The sequence below is a fragment of the Phalangium opilio genome, unplaced genomic scaffold (genome assembly GCF_054372755.1).
Source record: "Phalangium opilio isolate 3A_F unplaced genomic scaffold, DU_Popi_V2 ptg000078l_1, whole genome shotgun sequence".
In the NCBI taxonomy this organism is placed as follows: Eukaryota; Metazoa; Arthropoda; class Arachnida; order Opiliones; family Phalangiidae; genus Phalangium; species Phalangium opilio.
The window spans coordinates 5,365,091-5,377,676 of record NW_028324186.1 but is presented as its reverse complement, the minus strand read 5'-3'; the positions used below and the strand labels follow the sequence as shown (position 1 = coordinate 5,377,676).

The 12,586-nt window shown below is 39.9% G+C and overlaps 1 protein-coding gene across 1 annotated transcript; it reads right to left on the bottom strand.

Moving 5' to 3' along the window:
* Positions 1–431: 431 nt before the first annotated feature.
* LOC149655959 (uncharacterized protein F54H12.2-like) lies at positions 432–11,449 on the bottom strand. The gene is made up of 2 exons (XM_089845020.1): positions 11,337–11,449; positions 432–1,827 (listed from the first exon to the last, which is right to left on the bottom strand). The coding sequence occupies exons 1-2, from the start codon at positions 11,372–11,374 to the stop codon at positions 1,059–1,061; spliced, it is 807 nt and encodes a 268-aa protein (XP_089701146.1). The 5' UTR covers positions 11,375–11,449; the 3' UTR covers positions 432–1,058.
* Between the last annotated feature and the right edge of the window lie 1,137 nt (positions 11,450–12,586).

Genomic DNA, 12,586 nt, shown 5'->3' with positions numbered 1-12,586 from the left:
ATATTTTTAACATACCTTCGAGGATTCGAACCAGCAACCTCCCGATCCGCAATCCAGTACCGTATCCATTACGCAAGCGGGTCGATGAAGGCTCTTGCATTTTAGATTAAATGTATACTATTTCTATCATATTATTATTTTAGGGGGATATATATAATTTTTTTCGATCAGAATTACTTTCGATCAATAGGGACGAAATGCGCTCCCGTCAGAATTATTTTCGATCAAACTAATTTCGATCAAATAAGACATTTTTCGATCCCCCAATTTTCGATCATTAAGGAATATACCGCTTATGCTAGGTTGTTCTAATCTTATTATTATTACAATCAGATTTTAAATCAAAAACATTTAATTAGCGTGATAATAACATACATAATTAAGTTAAATTAACAATAAATTAGTTAAATATTTAAAAAAATCCTCCTTAAACTTGATTCAAGCCGTATCTGAAGATGTTTTTTTTCTATACCGGACTAATAAAGCGCCGTTGGTAGGAAGTCGAACCCTGGAATGGAAACTCAAATGTTGTTGAAACAACACAGAGCTGGACGCATTACCACCAGGCAACCACACGGTTTGTTAATAAGCTCCTTTTACACTTTTTTAGTCGCCGTATATGATTTTGAAATTGTTTAGCAATTTTCATATCGTTAATTTTTCGATTTGCGGTAAAAGCTTTTAGGAAAGCTTTCGTACTTTTCTTCTTACTTCTATGAATAAGATAGAGGGCGCTATACTGCCCGCATACGCTACTTTCTAACCTCTGAAGTTGTCGTTTACCAAAAGTCCATTTTCTGCAGTTTAAAGATAAAAATCTTCTTATACTAGGCAGAAATGGTGGCAAACCGTAGCTATCGAAATAATACCCTACACGAGCTCCATCTATGAAGGCCGATACCCAGTGAGACCCCTTTTCATAGTGCTGATCTAAATTTATAATTAACGATGCGGGATATCTGGTAACCTTAGGTAACCTATTTGATGCGAAAACACCCAAAAAGTTGGGCGTATCTGATAAAGCGAGAATCAAGTCTACGGTGGTGGTTGCTGACATTTTAATAATCTACAATTACGTTTCTATTTTTATCGATTTGAATCATGCTTTGAAATTCGGCGTATACAATGCAGACTGCGGCTTCCGACAAAGGTTTAGCGAATCCCATGTCCAATCTTAATTGTCCTTGCTTAACGTGGTTCCAGTGGTTTGTTTCGCTAGCAGATAGGTCCGGTGTCAGATCAAAAGCGTAGAGGGTTAACCCGTTGGCAAACTCGTTGGGAGTAATATCGTTACCGTCGTCTTTATAATGAATACCCGTGCCCGCGAACAATGTTTGATAAGCTTGTATATACAAGTTTTTAGCGAAATCAGGAGTCAACGGTTTCGAGGGTATTTGTTCGTTATCGAGGTACAGAGACAAAAAATTTAAATCCCAAGTTTTAAAGTTAAAGGGATTCAGAGCGTAACTCCCCTTGAACGCCGCGTTGGAAACTATTCCAATAATGACGCGATTAGGCTGAGGGCCTAGATATATATTGTTAAAACTCTCGGTGCTACTTCCGGTAGAGATAGTTTTAGTTTTAAGTTCGGTGCGCGTAAAATTATATTTGGCAGTACCGTTATTAAGCGCTGCTTCATGCGCTAACAATATTTTAGGACTGAGTTTAACTTTGCGTACCGCGAGTGCAGCGTCTAGTATCTTGACTTTACAGTTTTTGAGAGTGGCTGTTTCTTCACACATTAAGGCAAACTCGTCCTTGTTGCGAGTAAACACGACTTTAAGGTCCACCCCGTTTAAGAGATATTCGGGAATATTAAACACGTCACTAAACACGGGTGTAAAAAATTCAATCACGGCCGATTTAGCAGTTTTAGCCATTCGGGCGACGAAACCTTTATTTGAAAAGTCGTCAAACTTTCCGGCTTCGTCCTTTTCCCATCCGGCCATCATGAGGTGAGATTTTTTGGCCGCGGGTCCGTAATTTGAGACAGTTTCGATAAAAGAAGTGAAGGCGTAGTTTTGAGCGGCTGAAGAAACTCGGGTATTGTTCAAGAAAACATCGCAAGTTCTCCACAATGCATGTCCAGCGTTGTTTACGAAAGCTACCACGGCTGCATCAGGAAGATCACTTCCATCTTCGTTGGTGATTTTGACTTTGTTGTAATGCATGGTGTGGGCTACATCGATGTAGCTATCTCCATTGCCCGAGATGAGGTATTCGAGGGTAGAGCTATCACCAATGGCCGCCAAGGGTTTGGCCCATACACCTTGAGCATGTTCGACACTAGTTTGAATCGGCACAGGGGCAAAAATGTCCAATTCACTCTTAAGAGCTTGGAGAGAAAACATGATTTTTTCAGGAGCTAAATATATCGCGTGGCGTCTGCTTTGAATGACGGTGATAAACTGATAGGCGTTTAACTTTGCGTCTCCTTATCTTTAATCCTGAACCTTGCTGAGCAGCAGTCATGTTCTCATAAGTTTCCTGCAATCTCTTTTTTGCGGCACTTTTCACATTCTGACCTTGCATTACGTCACCAAGAATCTTTTGTCCCGTACTAATGGCTCTAGGTGCCAGATACTTTGCACCTCTAATTAATAAGGGGCGTGCCCATCTAAATAACCCTTTCAGGGCGCTCCCAATTCCGTGACCTTTTTGGTGGGGGGTCCCGACAAATACTTTTGACACCCCACCACCCCCTACCTGATCTAAATAATACCTCCTATACTCGCAACGAGACTCTAATGTTTGGGGTTTTGGCATGGTCTAAAGTTTAGTTTACAGGTCGACGTTCCAAACTCGAATGACGCGGCTTGGCCTAAACTATTCCTTATATCAATGTCTATAGTATCAAAGTAACATTTAGCAACTTTAACGTAATGGGGAGAGTTAAATGATTTAGTTATAGTCGAACCGTGAGGTTTTTCGCTGTCTACGCCTACTATACGAAGTAGCGGGGCTACCGTATCGCCTATAAATTCATTAGCTACTATATCGGAATAAATAAACAATTGGTCGGGAATATAATAATTTAAATTAGCGGGAACAGAGCTTCTATACGATTGGCTGGTTTTATCTGAAGGGCAAGAGAAAGACGTACTTTGGCCTTTTGGGGTTTTAAATCCTAATATCCTTTTCAAAGTGGGAGAAAGAGCCAAAATACCGTTAGGTTGAATAGTTAAAGAAATGTAATCAGAGAGGGGATCCGAATCAAATTTAAACTTTGAACCGTATTGAAAGCCGTTTAACCCGGAAGCTATTTGTTTAAGTAGGGCTTCCAATGATTTGTAATAACCCCCGGGAACTATAAAGGCCTCGGCTTTAACAATAGGCTGTGATTTTCCGTCCCGACCTTTTTTATTTTCATGTGAGACCACCAGCACATGACCTTCCTCACTGGGTATGTTAAAAAAGGACATTGGGTACAAAACTTCTACTAGAGCAACCTCCCAGTCATCCCCGATCAGCTCTATAGCCTGGGGCAACTTGGTAGTGTACGAAGACGTCTTGTTGTTGTCATAAATTTTCATGCTAGCGTTGCTGGGGAGCGTTAGGTAAAAGGGAGACTGCATCTTTAGCCGGAATCCAAGAATTCATAGAAGGGGGATAGCCTAGCCACTTTACAAAGAGCTCCTTTTGTCCTCTACTAGTACGCTTGCGAATTACTTTCTCGATCTTGTACGTCTCGGGTCTAGCTACCGACTGAAGTTCCATCCCGTAAAACACCCCCTTTATTGGTTCCCCGTTTAAATCTTCTAGTTTGAATACCGGAGGGCGTCTGTCTATTTTTCACACTATTTTAAAAACCTCTATTGTGTACGTTCGCTCGTACCCTTTTTCAAAAATCATCTTATTTCTACTTACTCGGACGTATTCGCCCACCTTTAATTTTTTCCCGTAAACTTTCTTTTCGCTAAAGTACTTTCCGTAAACATTTTTAAAAACCTGAAGGACATTGGTACCAGTAACTTCCAAAGGAGTCATTTTTATCGCGGAATGCACCGAGTTATTGTAAGCCTTAACCAGGTCATCTAGAACATCTATATATCTATTGGTATTCTTTTCTGTAAAATACCTGTACATGCGTGACTTTAAAGTTTGATTTAATCTTTCCACCATACACGCTTTTATATCGTCATTCTCAGTTGTAAAAAATATAACCCCTTTCTCCTTCAAGTATCCTTGTAATTGGGAATTTCTAAATTCAGTACCCTTATCCGTTTGTAGTTTCCTAGGAACCCTCTCTCTAAAGACAGACTTAAAAGCCTCAACCGTTTCAACACGGCTTTTGGATTTTAAAGGTACGGCCCAGGCTTTTCTGCTAAAGCAATCTATTACGGTTAATATGTATTTGTACCCGTCGTTGTACTGACTCAAAGAACGCATGTCGTTCAAATCCGCCTGATATTGATCTCCTATGTTAGTTACAACCACCTTGTTTCTTTTAAAATTTCTAAAAACTCTCTTATGTAGAGTGTACGCGTCTTTTCCCTTTAACCAATCTAGTACCTGTTTCTTACTAATACCCTTTAATTTCACTGCTAAATATAATTTTTCAGCACCCCCGAAACTGGCAGGGTGGGAAGGGTTAAAGTAGATACCTTCTAAAATTTTGGAGATTTTACGTACGCTGTCCATTTCGGAGACTCGGTTTTAAGTTTTTTAGCTGCTGTCTTAAGACTTTTCTCAGATTTAAGTTTTTTAGCTGATGCCTCAAGTCTATTCTCAGATTTAAGTTTTTTAGCTGCTACCTTGACACTAACTTTGGGAGCTCTAGTTCTTTTGATTTTAATTTGTTGGGGTATTGTATACGAGGTTAGAGGGGAAAAACTAGAAAGTAGGTTTGTAAATGCGTAAAAACCTCTAGGTTTTGGGTCTTTGTTAGAGGAAGGCTTAACAAATTCTAAAGCTATATCTCTAATATTCGAACCGGGTATTAATGAATCATTAACTATAACTTCCCCACTATCTGTCCACCTAAGCTTTTCAGGGGTAGTGGACAACTGATCAACGATACTTTGTACATGCCCTATATATTTAAGGGGGATATCGTCTAACCAAATTATAAAAGTTGGATGTCGGTTGGGGGACCGTGGGTATAGGTTGCCTAGCGATAATATGTAAATTATTATATCTTTGTAGAGTCTGTTCGTATAAGTGCCATTTTGAAGCTTCGTCTAAATCTTACGAGCTAAAATAACATTCATTTCATTGTCCAATTCCGAAACTACTTGTTGTTGGGGGTGTGGAAAGGGGTCGTTTTTAAAGGTAGAGCTAGGGACAAGGAGCATTTTCTGAGCGTACTGCATTTTTACTGACTACCCCCTGTTATGGCGCCGATAATAGAGGAAACTAGAGGGAAAAGGAAAGAAAAGAAACTACCACCTTCCTGAACTAATATATCACGTTTTGTTTTCCAAGATATTCTCTTATTAGCAATTTTTCTAAGTTTTGCGGAATGCCTAGCTAATCTGGCCTTCTGACTTTTATTTAATTTAACGTTACCGTGTAAAGTATTTTCAACACACTCTGCGATTGCGTCAATTAAGGGCTTCTTGGCGTTACGTAAAATGATTCTACGTTGTTTTCGAGGGGATTTGGCAATAACGGAGAGCAAATTTCTTTGTGACCGAACGGCATAAGGCATAGTGACTAAATGAAGAGATGGCTAAAACCCAACTACTATTATAATTATTTGGGGATGTAAACTTCGCAAGGGTTGTCGGGAAATATTCCTGTCCTAAGTCTATGATTCTCGGGGCATCTTTGGTGTAGATCGAATAATAAATATCCGAAAGGTAAACTAGTAGCGTCACGGTAGGCGTCAACAGCGAAACGCCATTTATCGGCAAACATTTGTCTAGCTATTATTGAACTTTGCAATTTGTCTCTAGGAGATTTCATAAGTATAAGATAATGAGCGTTCAAAGAAATATCTCTAGAGTCTTTGGATCGATGGAATACGTTTTGGACGATATAAATTACACTCAAGTTGCGATGATGCGTTCCCTTGGTAAAAAGAGAACCAACTTCTCCTTTGTTCTCGGTCATCAAGTCATCAATGATTAAAAGGCAAGGCTTACCGCCTGTATATTCTGATAAATCTGGCATACCTTGTATGAAAACCACAAATTTCCTCAAACTTTCGAAAAATGGTTGCCATTCACCGTAGAACCAATGTATTTCGCTTATATTAGGGGAAAACATGGCTTCCCTGTTCTCTAATATTTTTAAAACTAATTGAGTTTTCCCGCTTTGAGACGGGCCTGCTATCACCATGTTAAAAGGATGGTAGAAAGGATACATGACCTTACACTTTGACTTTCAACGAACTAATGAGATAAAGATTGTAAAGTGTCTATATATATATATAGAAGAGATCGACACGAAAATGAACAATTGCAATTTCGAAAATACATAGGATATTTAAGGAAGCATTGACGAAAAAATTAGTTAATCACAGGACATTTCACCGAGACGAAAATGACTAATTGATAATATTGATCAAAAAACAATATGGCTAGACTTTATATACATGCTGACTAAATAAATATCACCGGGACTGACTAGATAAATAAATAAATAAATAAATAAATAAATAAATAAATAAAAAGAAGAGACCCCTCACAGAAACAGATACTGTCGAATGTGCTCAAACTCGGTAACCGTAAGGTAGCGTGCGGAAATCTTCAATCAATCTGACCTTATCCACCACAGTTCTATAAACCTTGGACTGGTCGACACTTATAACAGTGTGATCAGCCTTTCGGCGTATTTGCTTGGGGATTGGTACTTGGATTGGTTCCGCCGGCGGTTCGTAAATGCCTATAAGCCCCATTAACCTATCCATGTTAACCAAATCTTTGGTGGTATGGTTAAGTCGGAACCCCTTAACCTTCATCTCGACGGCTGTCGATCCGGTATCAGGGTTCACAACTCGGTATGCGTAGTTCTTACATCCACCACTCGCATATTCTTCGATGTAGGCCTGGGGTCCGTACTTTTCAAGCTCATTGGTCATTTCACCGAGGAAATTCCCAGTTTTGATTTCTACGCCCCCTGGTGTGTAAACGTACAGTATCGAATCAGTGTCTGTATATAGAACAGACTCACCCAAGCGGTCTAAGTAGGAATAAAGCTTAATCCGAGCCATGGCAGTGGTGTAGGCTGCGATCGGAACACTGACATTTTTATTAATTGGGTCAATCTCGTTGATATAACACCACTTAGCAACGCAAATGTCGTCGCTAACTGGTATCAACGTCTTGACCTCAATTGCTGGGTCATAGAACAAGTTAAAGAACTTCTGTGGATCATCGAAGACTTCTACCTTGTCAAGGCGAGTCCTCTCACCAAATTTGCCCCAAAACGAATTCAAACACAGTTTGGCGATGGTACGCTTGCCAGCGTTCTTCTCGATACAGCTAGGATCAAGTTTTACCCCTTCCTTTTCGTAGTACTCGGCTACGTATTGATCTTTCTGCGCTTGGGTTACTACGTCAGAAGGCCAGCCGCTACTTTCCTGTTTTAGCTTCAGAAAGCAGTTGACGTAATTGTTAAAAAGCCCGCCACTTTTTGTTAAGGGGTCGTACTGAGATATTTTGTACGACCAGGCTTCGTGGATTTTAACAACCACGTAACCCTTGCTAACCGCTAAATGGACTTCGTCCGCCACAAACGTCCCCCTAATAACTCTTTCCTCGTCGGAATGTGTGCAATCCCCCTGATATTTGTTTTCAGCGCACAGCTGACACAGGGCAAAGCACAATTTCCCCCCCGATCTTTTGGGGTAAAACTGGGTGGAAGAGGTTACGAGGGGGCAGGATATCCAGTTTAATAAAACCTTCAATCTCGTCAATGGGTGGGAAGTTGTCTGTCAAGATCGTAGGGTGGCCGTAAGGTAGTTTACCGTATTCGTTACACCATGGATATAGACTAGTGACGTCGACATATCGAATCTCCTCTCCCGGCTTAACCTTGTGATGAAGACAAAGAGCGGAAGTACGCCCCCCGAAAAATGCGTTACGGGGATTAAGTGGTTCCCACGCGTCGATTTGGATATGGATGGAAGATAGAAAGGTGTTAATTTCGGGCTTTTGCTCCCTCAATTTGTGGAATTCGCATTCCCACATTTCGATTACCTTATACCCCAGCTCCCTAAGCCTCTTATTACAGTTCAAAGTATCAGTATAGCGGGAGTGTAAAGTTTGGGTGACGTCACCGTGCAAAACCAGGTCTCTGTTTACCGGGAAACAGGCTCTACACCCGTGCCAAAAACAACCTTGGAATTGGTAGACGACCTTTTGATCTGCGCCAAGATCGTCTACTAGAAGTCCGTCGACTTTAATGTTCAAAATTTTAGGTTCGGAACCGTTAAAAGCCGACTTAATTATGACCCCGCGCTTATGGGCTTCCCACCTCAGCCACTCGATGGCTACTTTAGATTGAGGGTCTTTCATTCTATAGCCGTGAGGTGGAACAATTCCAATTGAATTTGGCGCTAGGTGGTCCTTCCTGAAAACGGCGTTGCAAAGCCCGGCAATTGTCACGGCAGTGTTAAAAGGGTTAACGTCCGCAATCTTCTCAAAAATCTCCCTGTACTTTAAGCACCCCTCTCTTAAAATCCTAACGTCCAAACGGCAATAATGTATCAACTCTTCAACATAGTTGAAACCTTTTTTGGCTTCAATTTGCTCGTTGTACCATGTAATTAAAACCGAACGTTGTTTTTCGGTTAGCCTGTCTGGCGCGTAAGATTCTAAAAGAGGCATGCTTTCCCTCAAGACATAATTTGTACTCGTAGGATCTTTTGGATCAAACACGTGTTCGGGAACAAAGTTGAAGAGCAAGTGCGGGAAATATCCCTTATTTAAACTAGGGTCTAAGCCAAAAGTGGAAACAAAGCTAGATAAGGGGGATGGGATGAAATTTAAACTATCTATAAATGTCAAATTCTCATATCGAATTTGCATAATCTTCGTTCCCGTCATTATCACTTGAGGGCGCCACGCTTTGATGGCTAACATGGCTTTGTACAGAAATTGTAAATCGTAACCCTTCGCATTATGTGCTATAACGGTTATTTTGGGAGAATTGTGGAATTCTTGAAGATAATTTAAAAAATCCAGAACAGGATCATTCCCGAGAAACACCCGTTCTCGAGGCCCGCAGGTGGCGCAAGTAAATTGATCGGATTTCTCGAGAATGCATTGATCACAGATTTTTTGAGAAATACATAAGAAAGGAGTGTGTAGGAAAGCATTAGGGTTTGAAGGGTCTGGGGTATTTTGAACACATTCGAGATCATAAAAGATAGTAACCGAAGGATGGGTCTTAGCTTTTTTAGCCGCGGGGTGGGCTTTAGAGTCGGTAACCTGCATGAAACAATAGTGGGGGTGTGGGTTGAATTTATTGCAGATTACGCAATAGACTTCCCCGCAGTTGTGAAGTGACTTGCGTTTCCCCATATCTATTGTTTTTGCGCAACGGGGGCAATTAAAAACCCTTTGGCAGACTGATAGGGTTTTGCTTCCACTAGCCTTATGGGCCTCAAAGCATTCTTGCCCCCTAAAATCGCGATGACAGGTCTCGCATCTAATTTCACCCCCCACGCAATCTTCGGCCCTTTGACAGGAATAACAATACTTGTTGCAAGCGTGGTTAAAATCTAAGTTGTTATACCCCACAAGGCACCTTTCGCAAAAAAATTAAAACGGAAGAGAGGGCTAGGTTTGGTGATGACGTCAAAATGATTTTGATAGTTGAAAATGTATAGCCGCGGCTTTGGATTACCATCGGCACCGGGAATAAAATCGGGTTCCCCGAAAATACGGTGGGGGACGTTTGCTCTAACTGTAAATACTATTATTTGGTAATCAGCCAAGTATGATTGAAATCGAGGTAGAGCACCCGCCCCCGCGCATTCGTCCAATGGTATTTCCGCCGCCAGAGCTAATTCCTCCGCCCTCTTCCTAAGCCTCTCTCCTGATTTTTTACTAATATCAGGCCGGCATAGTGTTTTGAAATCTGCCTCGAGGCTTTTGTCAAGAGGATGCATTGTATGATCCCTGTGTATTCTAGCAAAAATTAGAGCATAAGGGAGGCATAGCCGATCGTTGTTCTTGATCAGAATAATGCATTTTTTCTCCCTGGCAAAAGTCTCGAAGGTACAGATACCAAGGGCCTTGCAACGCTTGGCGCCTTGGGGCAACCTCACGCGCTGTATGTTTATTCCTATAGGACCGAGAAAAAACTTTGAACCCCCTTCAGAATTATAGGCTTTATCAGCCACTACTTCTAGTATGAATCCAATATCTATTTGATCCCTTCTTCTAAAACTAAAGTCTGCGGTTTGAATGCCTGGATTATTAATGCTTGTCATCGAAATTGCAATCATGTCATCGGGTAAACAATCGTCCAAAACGTACTCTAGGAAGTCGCTTACAGATTCGACGATGTTATTGTCGAATTGTACCTCCATTTCCCATCCATCAAGATTAAAATTGGGGAAGGACACTACCCCGCTAGAAAGTACGTTTACACCTGGTGGTGCAACTAGCGGAGATGGGGGTGGAGGTGGAGGAGTAAGAACCCCACCCCCTAACTGTCCTTCCCCTTCATCCATTGACTCGTTCTGAGATGGAGCTATAGGAGGGGTAGTATAACCATCTAAGAAAGAAACGTCGTCGTTTTGAAACGCCTCTTCCAGAGGGGACAAAGGATGAAGAGCGCTATTGTCTGCCATAGACAGGGTGGGAGACGGAGATCTATTATTAGACGGGGGTGTAGAATAGTTTGCCATAAACGTGTCATCGGCATTTAAAAAGGCTATTTCTAACGAGTCTGGAAAGTCGACTAAAAAACTATCAACTTCAATAGGGAGTTCAATTTCTACATTAGAGTTGGCCATTGCGATAATTTAAAAATACAAATACCACAAAATACTAATAATAAATCTGAATAGGCCTAAATAATAATACTAAAACACAAAAATATACTAAAATACTAAAACAGTAATGTACTTATAAAAGTCAAATACTAAGTTAAAATGAAAGTATTTATAAAAAAAATTTAAAGTACTTATAAAAAATTGAAGTACTTGTAAAATACTAAGTTAAAAATACTAAAACACTTGTAAAAAATTGAAAATACTTGTAAAACTAAATGAAAATACTAAAACACTTGTAAAAAATATAAAAAATTGAAAATACTTATAAAAAATACTAAAACACTTGTAAAAAATACTTGTAAAAATTTTAAGTTAAATTGAAAACACTTGTGAAAACTAAGTCAAAAATACTAAAGCACTAAGATATGGGCACGGAATAACTCACAAGTTTTGTTTGGGAGCAGAAGATTTCTTGGCTTGCATCAACAGCGGTCAGAAGTAAACTGATAAGTAGCCTAGACTGATCCGCCCTTTTATACTTTCGTGATACAATTAGAAAAAAAAATAGATCCCCCTCAATGTCATAAACATGTCTTAACACGTTTGGGCTAGTCATAAAACACTCTAAATGTAAATTCCATTGATAACAAATACAACTGTTTCGACCACGCCCCCTTTTAAGGTACTAAAGCACCTGGTGTGGGGTCCAATTAAAGAATTGACAAAATAAATTCTTTTGTTCAAGTTCAGCCCTCTTTTATGGCCATAGAAGTCTTGAAATGACCCAGAAAGACAAAGGGAATAGATCCTTTTGTTCAAGTTCACCCCCCCCCCTTTTCAAGGTCATAAACCAACCTGTGGGGTGGCCCAATCAAAGAAAAATAAATTCCCACGCATCTCAGGGACCCGAGGTCATTCCCCCCCCATCCCTAAAAGCCATAAATAATTTTGAGGAACTCTCAAGACTGAAAATAGGAATGATTTTGATAAATTTAGTTAGAATTTATTTCAACGCTTTAAACATTTGAAATGTTTTTTTCAAATGACGCTTTTCGTGTCAGTCAATTGCCACGTACATGAATGATTTCGTGTCGGTGGATTATTCAATTTCACATGTATTCCTATGGGATTTTAAAAAATTTAAATGACGCGTTTAGTGTGTGTACAATGCAATGTAAATGTTCAAAAACGTTTTACTTTTAACACGAAATGTGTTGAGAAAAGCTAAGTAACACCCTACACTATCACCACTGAAAAGGTTTTGTCAAGACTGTAGTAGGTATAATAGTATTACAAAGAACAAATTAAGGAAAAAAATTATATTTATTTCGAGTTACATTTCAAGTTTTTGACTGGTTCTTTTATAATTTATAAAACGTAATAAGGTATGGAATATATTACAATAATAGGATCTAGCTTTCATGTCGCAAAAGTTCTTGAATAAACATTTCAATTATAGCTTTCTCGAGATTAACGCGTTTAATTCTTAGTACAATATCGTCATTCGGAGTAAGTGTTGTTGGTATGGGTTGGGTTGGCGGAATGACTTTTTCTTTCTCCCACTCTTCTTGAGGGACATCTCTGTACTTTCTGTTTGGTGGCATGTCTTTAGTCAATGGGTTTTGGATGAATATAGGCATGTTATTTGTTGGTAATCCTTGAAGTAATGGACAGTCTGCCTTGAATTTCTGATGC